Source organism: Diuraphis noxia, unplaced genomic scaffold, assembly GCF_037042655.1.
Source record: "Diuraphis noxia isolate RWA-SAM2 unplaced genomic scaffold, SU_Dnox_SAM2 contig0002, whole genome shotgun sequence".
NCBI classification, from domain to species: Eukaryota; Metazoa; Arthropoda; class Insecta; order Hemiptera; family Aphididae; genus Diuraphis; species Diuraphis noxia.
Window position 1 is genome coordinate 8,233,188 of NW_028301712.1, and position 14,340 is coordinate 8,247,527.

The window sequence follows — 14,340 nt, forward strand, 5'->3', positions numbered from 1 at the left end:
AATTTTACATCAAGTGTTATTTGTTTTTATTTAGATTATAAGTCATTAGAGGAGAAGAATAACACAAACATAAAATACGTAGAACTTTTTAATAATGGGAATTTAAATATGGGTATATTGAAATTATTATTTTGATATGAAATGTTCATTATAATTATTGACAATGATAAAGTTGATCTGTATACATTTTATTTTTTACTAAGTAATCATAATTATTATTTCATTGTTCATATTTTGTTTAAAGTGTAAGTAATCAATATATTACTATGGATGATCATGATTGATGTATTGAAATATTATTTAAAACACTTAATGATAAGCTTCTCACATCCCAAACCTGTTATACAATTCATTGCATCTAAGTTTAAAAACATAACTTATAATTGCCTACTAAAAATCAGGTTGGCAAAAGACATATTTATGTGTAGATATTGTTACAAAATGAATATAATTTTTCCACTTTTCTAATTACATGATTTAAATCACTTTTTATTATAAAGCCTATATTATTAAATGGTTAATATAAAATACCGTTCGAGCAGTAACGATTCCTATATTGGCTAGAATTGGATGGAAGATAGAAGCGCAAAAACGAGATAATCAAAAAATAAATCGTATATATTACTAAAAGGTTAAAACCCTAGAGACACCTAGCAAATATATTATAATATAATTACTATAGAGCGTCGGAGTTTTTGTGTTATTATAACTCATAACATTACATTATTGATATGTACTTAGTACTCATTCATGTAAACTATATCAAAAAATAATTTTACAACTATGAATAAAGGCATTTTTTAATTTATACATTTTTAAGCGAACTGGTCAGTTGGCGCATACTTACATTTTAAAAATAATATAAGAACATTGATTCTGACACACATATAATCATAAATTTATACTGAAATTCCGGACAAAGGATATGATACGAACAAAAATTACATCTGAATAAAATTATTGGCATTTTAAAGACCAATTTTTAGTTGCTCATTACTCAGTTAATTTTATAGTAATAATTAATGTCTTACTAAAATCATAAAATGAAAAATTACTTATTTATGAATTCTCCTACTTCAAACTTGAAACTATATGTATTTTAACTATGCAGTTTCAATATTTTCACATTTTTGAATAACCATAAGATTTCCTTAATTTCCTATAGATGAAATTAAATTTGAACTATTCCATACACAATATAAATTTGGATGTATAGTTTCAGTTATTTTATATTTAACCATAATAAATAAATATAGGTCGATATATCTGGAGATGCTTACTTAAATGTATTAATTCATAATCAAATAATAATTTCTGAATAGACATACAAACTTTTAAATATTTAAATCTGTCTTATGGTATTCAAGTAAGTTACCCAAATGTTTGTATATAATATTATTCTTTATAATTTATAGTGCATTAGTGTATTACTTTACAAATAACGTCTAGCATATTATAATATTATTAGATTTAAATAAATAACCAACTATTCTCTCCAAGCACTAAGATTCAACACTGTTAATTTTTTTTGACATTTTATCATTTTTGAATATCTGTAACAAACAATAATTAACAATCGGTTTAATACATATAATAATAATATAAATATAAATAAATTACGTGTACTACGCACCATAGATGAAGTATTAGATAAAGAATTTTAAAATTAAAAATAAAAATTTTATAAAATGCTAAAAAGTTAATTAATGATAATCACGAATATAAATACACAGCTGATAATACAACGTTATAGTATAATGACCCGTAAGTGTCAAAGAGATTGAAACCCCATCGAATATTATTACAAATTTTAATTTTCACAGCAAACAAAATTGTAACAAAATGATTTATTACCATAAAAAGATTTATTTTGGATGGAAAAAATGAAAAAATTTGTTTATCCTCACCACATTCCCCAAATAAAAAAAAAATCCTAGTTACATTTTTCTTGGATGAATCACTGATATTTAAAATATAGTTTGTACACTAGTTATAACTTATAATATACTAATATAATTCATAAACAGTTGCGTGGTAAACATTTATAATTTACAAACCATCATGCACAGCATATATTTTAGTACCAATACATACAAGAATATAATAGAACATTTAAATACGAAAAATTAAAATATCTAACGGTGAAACATTAAATTAACGTGTTGTTTGTAAAGAGAAGGTGACACTCTTATACAGCCCGTAATCCAGCAAGAAAATTATACGCTCTATTGAAAAAATATAACTTAATTGTTATTTAAAAAAAGAGGACATAATTATCGAATAAAACACCTTCATGATCGTTTTTGTTGCGAGTACATTATGATACCTTGAAAATGAACCAAGGGTTAATATATTGTACGAGTTATTCAAAAAAAAAAAAGCGTCTTTAAAAGAAGAACAAATGGCCGTTGCAGGCTTGCAGCGTAGTCAAAAAATAAAAGCTCAATAAAAAAAAGGACCATGCCAGAATACATTTCTTTCTGTAGGTACCTAAATAGACATAGTATAGTAGTTACCTATACATAATACAACTAAAAATAAATATTTACTTTGAGGATTTGAAAATATTCATTGGTACTTCGTCCAATTCAGTCGTGGCACATAATACGTGGCCTAGGTCAATGTTTCTTAAAGTTCTCAATTGTGCTAACATAATAAAGAATTAATGTACAATTTATTATGTTTGATATTCATAAATATTAAACCATAGACATAAAAAAAAAATACCAACAACAATAAATCGTCTCTACACATACCTAGAGAATAGCTTCCCGGTTGACCCCTCACATCAAAGAAGAAACGATCACCGAATCGATTACGGTAAAATACATCAGCTAGTATACACTGTGCAGTTTGACCAACCGTTCCACCATCGACTGGTGGTTCGAGTAAAGCTCCCACGAGTAGATCAATGTCATAGACGGTAGCGTACTGTTCTTTCAGTGATTCGACGTCCTATGACCATGATAAATATAATTGATTACAAATCAATACAATTTTAGAGTTCAGTTAATATCAAGTAGGTATTCTATAACACATTGACGTACGATGTAAATCATCTGACACTACATTGATTAAAAATCATTTAAGTATGATGAAAAAAAGCTTTTGGTATTAAAATTCTGCATGGAGTTTTAACCTTCAGTTTTATGTGATTTAATAATGTTTTTTTTTAATATTCGTCTAATAACAGTATAGCTATTTGTTTAAAAAATTATAAGAGAACCAAATTTTTAATTTTCATGTATTCATACTTATTATTGATTGAGAGCAAAATAATTCATTTTTGACAGTAAAAATATCGACTCACGTATTTTGGTATGATATTTAATAAATCGTTAAATGAATTAACTTCTGGAAAACCACACAGTTTTCTTACAACAGTATAGGATGGTACGCCGACGTCGCGACCTCTTTGAATATCAACTGATAGCAAATCTTGGTTACCAGTGAGGTGTGTGTTGAACATTAAATTTGATATCTATAACATGTTTAAATCTTTATGATACAAATAAAAATGTTAATAAATAACTTAAATTTATGAAAAATGTAAATGTTTTTTTCTTATCTATTGAACTATTTAATAGCTGAATCATAGCTTATCCCGAACATTATAAACGTTAGATTTTTTTCGCATTGGTCATTGAAAAGATTTTATTAGTCTCTGTAAATGTATTTTCACTTGAAAGGGATAAAGTATGTCTCATATTTTGTCTCCAGTTAACTAAGAATTTTTCACGTGAGTAGATCGCGTGTTTTCGATCACTGATAGATATAAATTCATTAGTGTTAAATTTCAAACAGCAAAGTTTATTATAAATATGTTATATATATATATTATATATATATATCTTATATTAGGTATATTAATGGTTATTAAAATAACTTAAATTTATAAAGTTTCAATAATTCACAAATAAACAAATATTCGACCACATTATTGTAGCATTTTCAAATTGTTCGTGCCGAGGGTAGTTGTTAACATTGCCCCGCTCTCCTATTGATTTCAACCCTGATTATTGTATTTTTATATCGATTTATATTAGTTTATTTAATTTTGATATGATAAAACAGCTTGTACTAAATTTATATTTTTTTAATAAGTATGTGAAAGGAAAATATTCACAAATTGTACTCACAAAATAGTTATATGATGGTGTAAATAAACGGCCTGCTGATGTAGCCATGCCTCTAACTATTTGATCAAAGTTATCACCCCTAACTAAGGGGTCGGGTTTTGACATCCATTGGTGAAATTTAACTGAATCCACTACTTCATAATTTTTATTTATGTATCTGTTAATATAATGATTATAAATTATAATATACTTTCAACATAACTACATAACTAGGTAAGGCTTACTCGTATGTCGAAGGCAGCGTATTATGTGGCACTCGGAAAGCACCTCCTGCAAATTCTATGGTCAATTGTGGCATGATTGAAGGGTTGTATCGTGTTCTTCTTCTCCTACTAATATCTAAACCAACGCGTTTTGTGAATGATTTACCTGAGCATAGATTATAAAAAAAAAATTAATTTTCGTTTTATATTTTAAATAGCAATAGTTAAATTATACACAATATTCATTATACATAACAATATAATTGATTATTTGTATACAATGGTTATACTTATATTACACGGATCACTTTTAATTTGATTAATTAGATTTTTTTTTATTAAAGTATCATAGCTACATTGTTAAAGAAACCCTAAGAAACATATGATTATTATTATTAACGAATGAATAAAATCTCAAATTTAGCTTAAAACAAAATCGTTTTCTTGTGTCAATGATTTGTCTTTCTCTTAAATTTAGAATATTTCCAATAAAAAAAAGAAAATACCAAGTAGAATGGGCAGGTAATCCCGGTAAACAATTATCTGGTTTAGTGCGCCAACAAACTTTCTAGCTTCTTGATACAACATTTCATCAGACCATTGAGGATTTATTTCTCGTAACTTATCAGCCACAATATTATGAAACCGCGTAAACATTGTCGTATACGCTGTGAGCCCAAAATGTTGGTTTAATCTTGGATCTCCTACAAATAAATATGAGTAATTTATTTTAAACATGCACGATAGTATATAATATTTTAATTATTCTAATTAATATATTCAATTATAATCACATATAAAACTTCAAAAATTCTAATTAAACAACACTTTATTAAAAATAAGTATTCAAATTTAAAGATACCTTTTCAAAAATTAAAGTAATTAATAATAAAATACTGATTAAATCGATGTAAGTGAAACAAAATCAGAAGTCATCACTTATAGACTATAGATGTCTGACATCTGATCACCTACACAAAATTATATCGTAAGAGTATATTTTTGAAATATCATGAAATTTGAAGCAATAAATTAAATGCATACTTTAACTACGTCAAAAACGAATTCGATGAGATACATCATTATAAAGTTATAACAAAAATTTTACATCAAACTTATAATAATAATAATAATTATTAATTGGATTGATAATAAAATAGAAAATATAGTTATTGTAACGCAAATATATTACCAGCTTCAAAACAAACGCCCACGTTATCCCGATCATCACATAATAATGATCCATGTCTTTTTTTTTGAGGACAAAACTCGTGTCCATTTATGATATCTGTTTTCAATTTTCCTCCATCAAACAATCTAATTGATGCTGCCGTGTCTGGTTTGTGTCCGTACAATTGGGACGCGTCAAAGAATGAGGTCGCCTGATTCATCTGCAAAATAATATTATCAAATATAGGTACTTTTAATATTGTAGAAAATTGCCTTTTAGTAATAATTAGAAATTATTCTTACTATAAATTGTACTAATAAGATATATCAATCTTACTATTGTTATAAAATTACTGATAACAATTAAAACTCATTCTCTCTTTATGTTATGTGAAATAAAATATATAGTATGTTGTGCAGTGTCTAATTAAATTTATAAATCTCGTTGATTTATTATAGGATTTGTTGTAATCTGATTTAGTTTTCTTTAAACAGTATACGTGTCAATCAATTCTACGTCAATCATCTGATCTAAATATTGATTTTTCAGACATTTAGAAGAGCGAAAAAATCATATAAATTCACTGGTTTCTCTCAAAAGTCGGTACACACGTTTCAGCTAGTTTGGTTGCATTTCCTCCTATCAAGGAGTAATATTGCTTACATTTTCGTTTTTTCATTTAATATGGAACCTACAAACTCTTCTAAAACTACTCACTCTCAAATTGTTACCCACTCTATTTCTTTTATTTTCTACTTAGCTAACAAAAGTACCTATCTCTTATCACAATCCCAAATTGGCTGAGTTCAAAAAAGATATAAATCAGTTATCCTCCCAGATAATACATTTTAAAGTGAGAATGGTGTTCTCAGATATCATCACTGTCCTCAATAAGCGTTTCCAAACACTGGAATCCACAAGTAGTTCTCACCATACACCTACATCTAACATTGTTCCAACACTTATGCAATAAGATATATTATCAAAAATTAAAAGATTATCGCATAACATTATTCGTAGTGTTTCTGAATCATTTTTCGGTTATTTCAGTGGATAAAATGTCTATTGATAAGCTTAAAATATTATCTATAAAGCCATCCTCTTTTATTTTCCTGCTCTTCTCAACAGCCTAAAATCTATTAGGCTATGAAAGCCCAGTGAATTTGGAACTCAGCGTATTGTCATTTGCAAAGCACAATACTAGACATTTTACGTACAACATTGTCTTCGTTCCCTCCGGTGTTATTATAATTTTTAAAGACCTAGATATTCAGTAAGAACCAACAATCCAAAATTGTTTACATTTTAAGTTTTAAACGTATATGCTATGTATTTACGATGATATTGTAGTTAATCTTTGTCTTGAATTCATGCCCAAATGAATTTGGCTTCAATAAAATAAATTAAGTGTTAAAAATTAATACTCACTGGAGTTTGAGGAGTTATTAAACAGTTAAAATTATTAGCAGCAGTCATTGCACGTCTAAATTCCATGCATGTTTGTCCATAACGACTAAGAATATTGTCATTTGTAGGTATTTCAATAGCTAATTGACATTGGTATGGGCTATTACTGTTGATCTCATTAATCGGAACGGAACAACATCTCTCTGGCCCTATTCAAATTATCAACAACAAATTTATCGGTACCTAAATTATGTTTTATATGTTGACATATTGCGTAAGTAAACTAATCAAGCTAAATGGTAAAATATACGTTTTATTTTACACACGTCTCACCCCCCCCCCCCCACACACACACACAACAACACTATTCAAAATCATTTTTTTTTATTCAATTACTTAGCATTCATTTGCACGTATTTCAGGTATATTTTAAATACACATAATTTAAAATTTTATTGATGAAGTTGCTCTATATGTAAGTGTAATAAATTATCAATAATAATACTAACTGAAAGAAAATAGAAGGTTTCAGTACCCCCAGTTATTTCATTGAAATTATGTGCTTAAAACTCATGCTATTTTTACCAGATTCGTCAGGTGGCATAAGACTGATATCATGATTGGCCCATTGGCCAAATTGACTTAGATGATAGTTATTAGAGTCTGGGTAATCCAAGGATTTTGGTAAAAATAATTGTAACTGTAATTGACGAGGTCTGGGCAACTGAGAACCATCTACTTGTTTACGAACTTCATGATTACCTAAGGAGCATACATATTATTAGAATTTGTAAATTATATAAAACAAAGCTATATAATTTAACACAAAATATAAATCAACATATTAGCATTTTAACTTTCGAGGCGTGATGATTCTAACGTTGTTATGATTTTTTTTTCAAATGTTTGTCTTAGAGTGTTATACAAAAATGTAATAAAATAAAGTCGAAAAAACATCGTTTAGGAGTTATCACGGAAAAAACTTCAAAACTTTGGTTTATCAAAAATTCAAAAAAACTAAAAAGTACCAATAAAAGTTAATATCACTGGTTAAAAGAGAAGAATAAGTCCAAGTAATTATACTAAACATTTTAGTTTTTCTAAATTAATTTAACTATCATATGAAAACATTTTTATAACTAATGTAAAACCAATATTACATTCATCATTTACCTAAATATCAAATTCTAGTTCCAGTAATCCAGTATAGGTACTAGTATATATTTAATAAACTCATTTACACATCCACATACAAATAGTGGAAGCCATCTATACGTATGATATTAGTTTTGGATATTTCTCAATTACCATTGCAATGTTTTAGTATTTTGAAATGTCCACTGTCTAAACTCACCATCATTATACGCAGCTTCAGCAAGTCTGATGTATGGAGTTTCAGACGACCCCCATAACGGGTTCATTAAGTTATTACAAGTACCATCCGATGTCCTGTAAATAGCATTTTGGTTGCATGTCACTTTGGGAGCACACTCTTTGTAATATATGATGTTTGAATTAGGACCATTTCCATAAAAAATCATAGGGTCCTTATTTTTAATCTAAAGAGTTAATATGAAAAAGTTAAAACAGTCAAGTAGTTTTTCTGGTATCGGATAAAAAATATAATTTTATAATTATATATAGGTACGTTATTGTTATATTTATTAAAATCACAATACAATTCATTGATTTAAAGTCAAAACCCAGTTCAAAATAAACGATACATATAACGTAAAAGCATAAACCAAAATTATGAATTATATTTTTTTAAATGTAAGTAGGTAAAAATATAAGATGTTGTTTATACCTACACAATAAATACATAACTTAGCCCGAAAAAAATAGCTAGTATATATAAAATTCAATAATTGATATAATTCAATTTAAGCTTAATAATTGCATTAGAAATCTGTTAAAATTCTAATCTTAAGAATGATAAACGAAAAGAATTACATTTTTTAAAGGGGACTTTTCCGCCCGTGAAAATTAAATTAAGTAATAATAATAATACATTTTTTTTTTGTGTCATTTAACCAAAGACAAACTGAAAAAGCAACACATTTTTTTTTTCATTTCAAGGACAAAATTCATGTGTGAGCCACCCATAATGCGTTTTACATTTTTCACTTCCTTAGTTTCATAACAATTTCCGAAAAATTATTTTAGCACTAACTTTATAAAGTATAGATTTAGCTAAGCCATTTTTTTTTTTCAAATTGAATGTACATTTAAATCTATTTATTCATTATTAATTAATTATTACTTACTCGAATACTTGATGAAGTTCCCAACACTGTGACGATACATAACCATACAGACAAATATGACATCCTCGGATAGACGAATTTAAAACTTAGTAATAGAAAACATTTAGGTACTTATTAAACATTTTTTATAATACATTATGTTTGCGGGGTTCATATAGTAAGCATTATACTTATAGGTAAAATATCTAAACAAAATTTAGTTTATATCACCTTGTGATTTGAATATGATGTAATGATAAGTTAATTTCATTAATTTAGACTTTTTTAATAACTAAAGTACAAAATTAAGGAGTGAAAGAAATGGTTTATCTAGTTCCCTCCGTCCCATCACATACTATACACAAAATCCTTCAAAAGCATCTTTAAACGTTGTAGAACGTGAATAAATTTGGTATTCGTTTTTATTTAGTAATTATTAATTAATAAAAACTTAGGGGGTAGGAACAACCTCTAATGAAATATTTAACTTAACCCAAACATTATTAGTTCTCAAAGTTTTTTCAATCAAAATTCTTAAAACATTCGTTACGGCACTTTATATGTACAAATATAATATGGAGTTATATCAATACAATAATAATTTAATGATTTAAAAATGCATTATTTAAACACAGTCTATAGTAATGATTTATGTAATTTTAATAATGTTGTTATTGTCGATAATCGATAGCAATTGAATATTTTCTCTTGATAAAAAGTCTCTCTGGACATTTTTCCTATTTGTGCTAATATAATTAGTCATATTCCCCTGCAAAATGTTTAAATCACATTCTTGTTACAGACTTATATTATTAGGTTTGTAATTATATTATATTTTAATAATAGTTTAATATGTTACCAATAAACACTACGGCGTTATAGAATGACGACATTATTTTTATCTATTTTACAAAAGCTGATAATATTGATAATTCACTAAAATGTTAAATATTATATATCTTATGTTTTTAGAAAAATATCTATACTAAACAAACAGTTTTAACAAAATCTATAAATATTAAATTCTAAAATTAAAATTTCACTCAGAATTATTTTAAAACAGTTTTACAACATATTTTTTTAAAGAAAAAATTCATACTTACAAAAAACACACAGTTTTAAATATATAATAAATAATTCAGAAATTATATTATCTTGTCTAAATTCTAAAAATTATACTTTATTCATTGTAAAAATAATGAACTTTACTTCTACTTAGTTTAAATGTAGGTACTCTTAGAATAACATTAATCGCATAACTCGATGGTTAACAACAGTATAATTATAATTTATAATTATCGACAAACAATATCAACATATTACTATGCTTAAGCAAATAATTTTTCACATGTCAATCAGACGTGTATGTTATAAGCTTACATATTGCATATAATTACATTTGACAAGTGTTTTTGTTAATGTTAATTCTCTTGTAATTAATGATTACCAACGAGATAAATTCGTAGATAGTAACTGTTGTAAAATCAGGAGAAAATTAAATGAACTATTAAAATCCTTCATGAAATATTATATTAGGAGGATAGAAATATAATTTGCACCACCAATTCATCAAATTTTTCAATTTAAAATTTGAATTATCTAAAATAATCAGCGTTTTTGATAAAACTAAAAGTGTAAGGCAAGTAATTCACCGTAAATATATAAAATATAAACAGTGTTGGGGAGTATAACTTAATTTATACAGTATTCGGGACGCTGCTGGTTTTTTGTAACACACTAACGCTAAAACTACTTCCAGCTAAAAAGAAGCTCGCTACTTCTAACGCTATTGTCTAAATGTAGCACACTAATTTTTCACTACACTTTTTAAAAATGTTCTCATTAAAAACTAGTGATTGTAGTTTGTACTGCTTTAACATAATAATATAGTCACTGAATGTCTGGACGGGATTTAACTACGTGAGGCAGGCGTGGATCCATAGAACATACTCGTATTTACGGAGGACAGATTTCTTGGCTAAACTTGGAGCTTAAGCTTTTACTATTTTTTACATAAACATATTTTAAATTTTGTCATACATATCAATGGCCAATAACATCTGGAAGGATTTCAAGATATCACTTGACAAAGCTAGGTAAGTTAGTCACTTTTTTCAACTAGTTAAATTTAAGTTACTTTAATATACAAAGTAACTAACTTAAAATATAATTTTGTTAGAAGTTAGTTTGGTAAAAAGAGTAACTTAAGTTAGAGTATAAGTTAGGAGTTTGTTTTATTACTATAAAATATATTTAAAAAACGTGGATTAAACTGCTTTGGTTAAATCAAGTGTATAATATGGCATTTTATATAAAATATTAACTTTTTGGTGGATTTGAGACATGCAAATGATGTTAGTGGTTCACGAGTCGTAGACATCGGTGTTGATTTATCCGAATTTTACGCATCCGTTGAATGGGATATTTTAAAGATTCCAGCAATAAGGTAAGCCATTAGAATATTATATATTATTTTATATTCACATAATTAGCACCATCTTATCATATAGGTAGGTAACTGTTATGTTGTATTATTATACATTTGATTTGAATAGCATAAAGCGCCATAAACTGATACTCACTACATAGTAATAAATTTAATTATTGGTGTAATCGTGTAGATCGTATTTTTGTCCATGGTAAAAAGTTATACTGTTCTTATGCATTACATATTATTGTCTAAAAGTTAAATGTTTATAAATATGAAAAAAGCAACTAATATTAATAAAACACAGTAACAAGTACTGTTAAACATAATTAAATTTAACCATTCTTAAAATCCTTTCTTCTGCTATTATTGTGTTTAAAATAAATTTCTCAACAGGAAAAAAAGTCCTAACTACTCAATAGTCATACTATGTAGAGTTAGATCATGAAAATGAAATAAAAAATGGCGATTCAACACCAAATATGTAGAATTGTAGAACGTAAGAAATAATTTTCGTAAATAACTATATTAAAGAAATATCTCACCTGAATTAATGGAAATAAGCGATTTCTTCTAATGATAGGTAATTAATATCTTTCGATTTTTTTCTGTTTTTATAATAATAATAATATGTATTTGCATCATCAAATAATTTTTACAATAAATAATTGATAAATAATAATAATAGTAGTACTTGATAATCCTCCTATAAAGTATGGTCCGTCTTAACTTTTTAAGTTCGTCATTAAACAGTGTTTTTTATGTTATGATGCGTATCCCGTTTATTTCACTATTACCTACCTCACGCATATTATGTACCTAGATTGTACCATTATACATATGCATTAAGCTTAATGAATCTTTTGAAACCATCGCATAATTATTAATTTATTATTTACTTATTTACTTTACTCTCAACATAGATTCTATAAAATATAAAGTAATTGTAGGCTCAATGTAACGTTTTGATCGCAGAATTTATTTGTAAATTTTTACAAGAGAATGCTCTTTTTGTTTATTACAATCAGATTTATTATATATTTTCATATCACAGAAATGAGAAATATTATACTTGCTGCGAAGAACCATACTTAGACATTACATTCAATATTAAGATGTAGAGGAAAACGCTATTTTATACGGTGAATTTGATCATACTTTGTATGGGGATATCGTTTCTCACAACACTTGTGTTTTACCTACCATCAGATAGTAACGAAAAAGTAAGTGACTATTGAAAATATATAGGTATGTTATAAGTTATAATATGCACAACACACTTAATACATGTAAATAATAGTATAATGAAATAAATGTTAAGTTAGTTTAAGTATTTCAATTCTTCTATCGCTGACTGTGTTCTTTTTGCTGCTAGCCGAAATTATTCCACCTACGTCACTATTTGTGCCACTTTTGGGAATATTTGTGCTATTTACGATGATACTTGACACGCTAAGGTGAGTTTACTATCGATACTGAGTATTGTGTCACGTAAGCTGTGTAATATGTTTTCTGAAGGATTGTCATTGGTTTTTCGGTATATTATGTGTGACAGTCGTGGTGTTAAATATACATTTCCGATCTCCCACTATACACGTAATGTCACCTTTGGTCAGAAGAGTATTCATTCACATTCTACCGAGAATGTTAATCATGAGAAGACCTCACTACCAAATGGAAAGGAGAGGTAATCGTGTAATCATAATGTGTGCAATCATGGTTCCAATAATAATATTAATAATAATAATAATGATGTAATGATTTAGTCTGATGGGAACATGTCATCGTATTATGGTGAGGTCGTGCAATGGGCTTGAGCTTAGAGATCAAGATTCAGCAGATCAGTTATTGCACAGCAACGATGTATTTCCTGCCAGGTATAATTTAGTTCAAAGAATATCTCTATTCTAGTCACTATTTGTATTTGCTATATCAGCTGAACTTTATGTTTATATTCATAGGGATTTGGAATTGTAATTGTTGTATTTGGATGAATTGTAATTGGCTGTTGCGAAATACACGATCCGATAATAGCATTACCCAGCTCATCCAAAATAAACCAAAATGCCACAGTTCTTAAGGGTAGAAAACATTGGCACGATGGTCCAGAACTTCATAAGGCGGTCGAAGGCGCTGCGTACATAGCTGATTACATAAAAAAAGATGTTTGAATTATTATTGTTTGAATAACAGTCAATTCAGCTTCATTGTTTAAATTTGAATATTAAAATACAAATGTCTCAAATACATTATTTAATTTAGATTAAATAAGATTGGAAATATGTGGCGATGGTGCTGGATAGGTTGTTTTTTTGGATATTCACGCTGGCCGTGACCATGGGATCAGCAGGGATAATTCTACAGGCACCCACATTCTATGACAATGGGTTGCCAATAAATGTTCGATTGTCGGAAATACTTGCCCATACATCAAAAGTTAAACAGAATTATAATAACATTATGTAGATACGATATTTTCTCAATACGGTCAACATTGGACAAGCCAATGACACAACACTAGTTCGGAAGAGCGAACGATAGAGTTCTACTACCATCACAATAAGAACAAATGGACTATAACTTATGTATTTTATATTATATAAAGCATCATAGTTGATAAAATGCGGGATGAGGGACCATCAAATCGAGGACTGTTGGTCGTAATATGTACAATAGTGTCAATTCTGATATTAGATACTATTTTCATGTTCACGTAATTAGCGAAACAAATAGATAGATCTTTTTA

General features: G+C 27.4%; 1 protein-coding gene and 1 long non-coding RNA gene across 2 annotated transcripts; one reads left to right on the forward strand and one right to left on the reverse strand.

The window, feature by feature from the left end:
• Positions 1-429: 429 nt before the first annotated feature.
• On the reverse strand, positions 430-10,412 carry LOC107163978 (peroxidase-like). The gene is made up of 13 exons (XM_015511632.2): positions 10,270-10,412; positions 9,188-9,272; positions 8,275-8,479; positions 7,506-7,682; positions 6,942-7,129; positions 5,535-5,733; positions 4,849-5,046; positions 4,364-4,508; positions 4,140-4,296; positions 3,311-3,481; positions 2,757-2,955; positions 2,550-2,646; positions 430-1,553 (listed from the first exon to the last, which is right to left on the reverse strand). Exons 2-13 carry the CDS (start codon positions 9,248-9,250, stop codon positions 1,487-1,489), a joined length of 1,866 nt encoding a protein of 621 aa, XP_015367118.2. The 5' UTR covers positions 9,251-9,272; positions 10,270-10,412; the 3' UTR covers positions 430-1,486.
• A 1,004-nt stretch (positions 10,413-11,416) lies between these two features.
• On the forward strand, positions 11,417-13,752 carry LOC107163970 (uncharacterized). Its single transcript, XR_016190441.1, has 6 exons — positions 11,417-11,612; positions 12,649-12,817; positions 12,970-13,051; positions 13,113-13,281; positions 13,361-13,471; positions 13,556-13,752. It is a non-coding gene; the product is annotated as an uncharacterized LOC107163970 (long non-coding RNA).
• Positions 13,753-14,340: the final 588 nt, after the last annotated feature.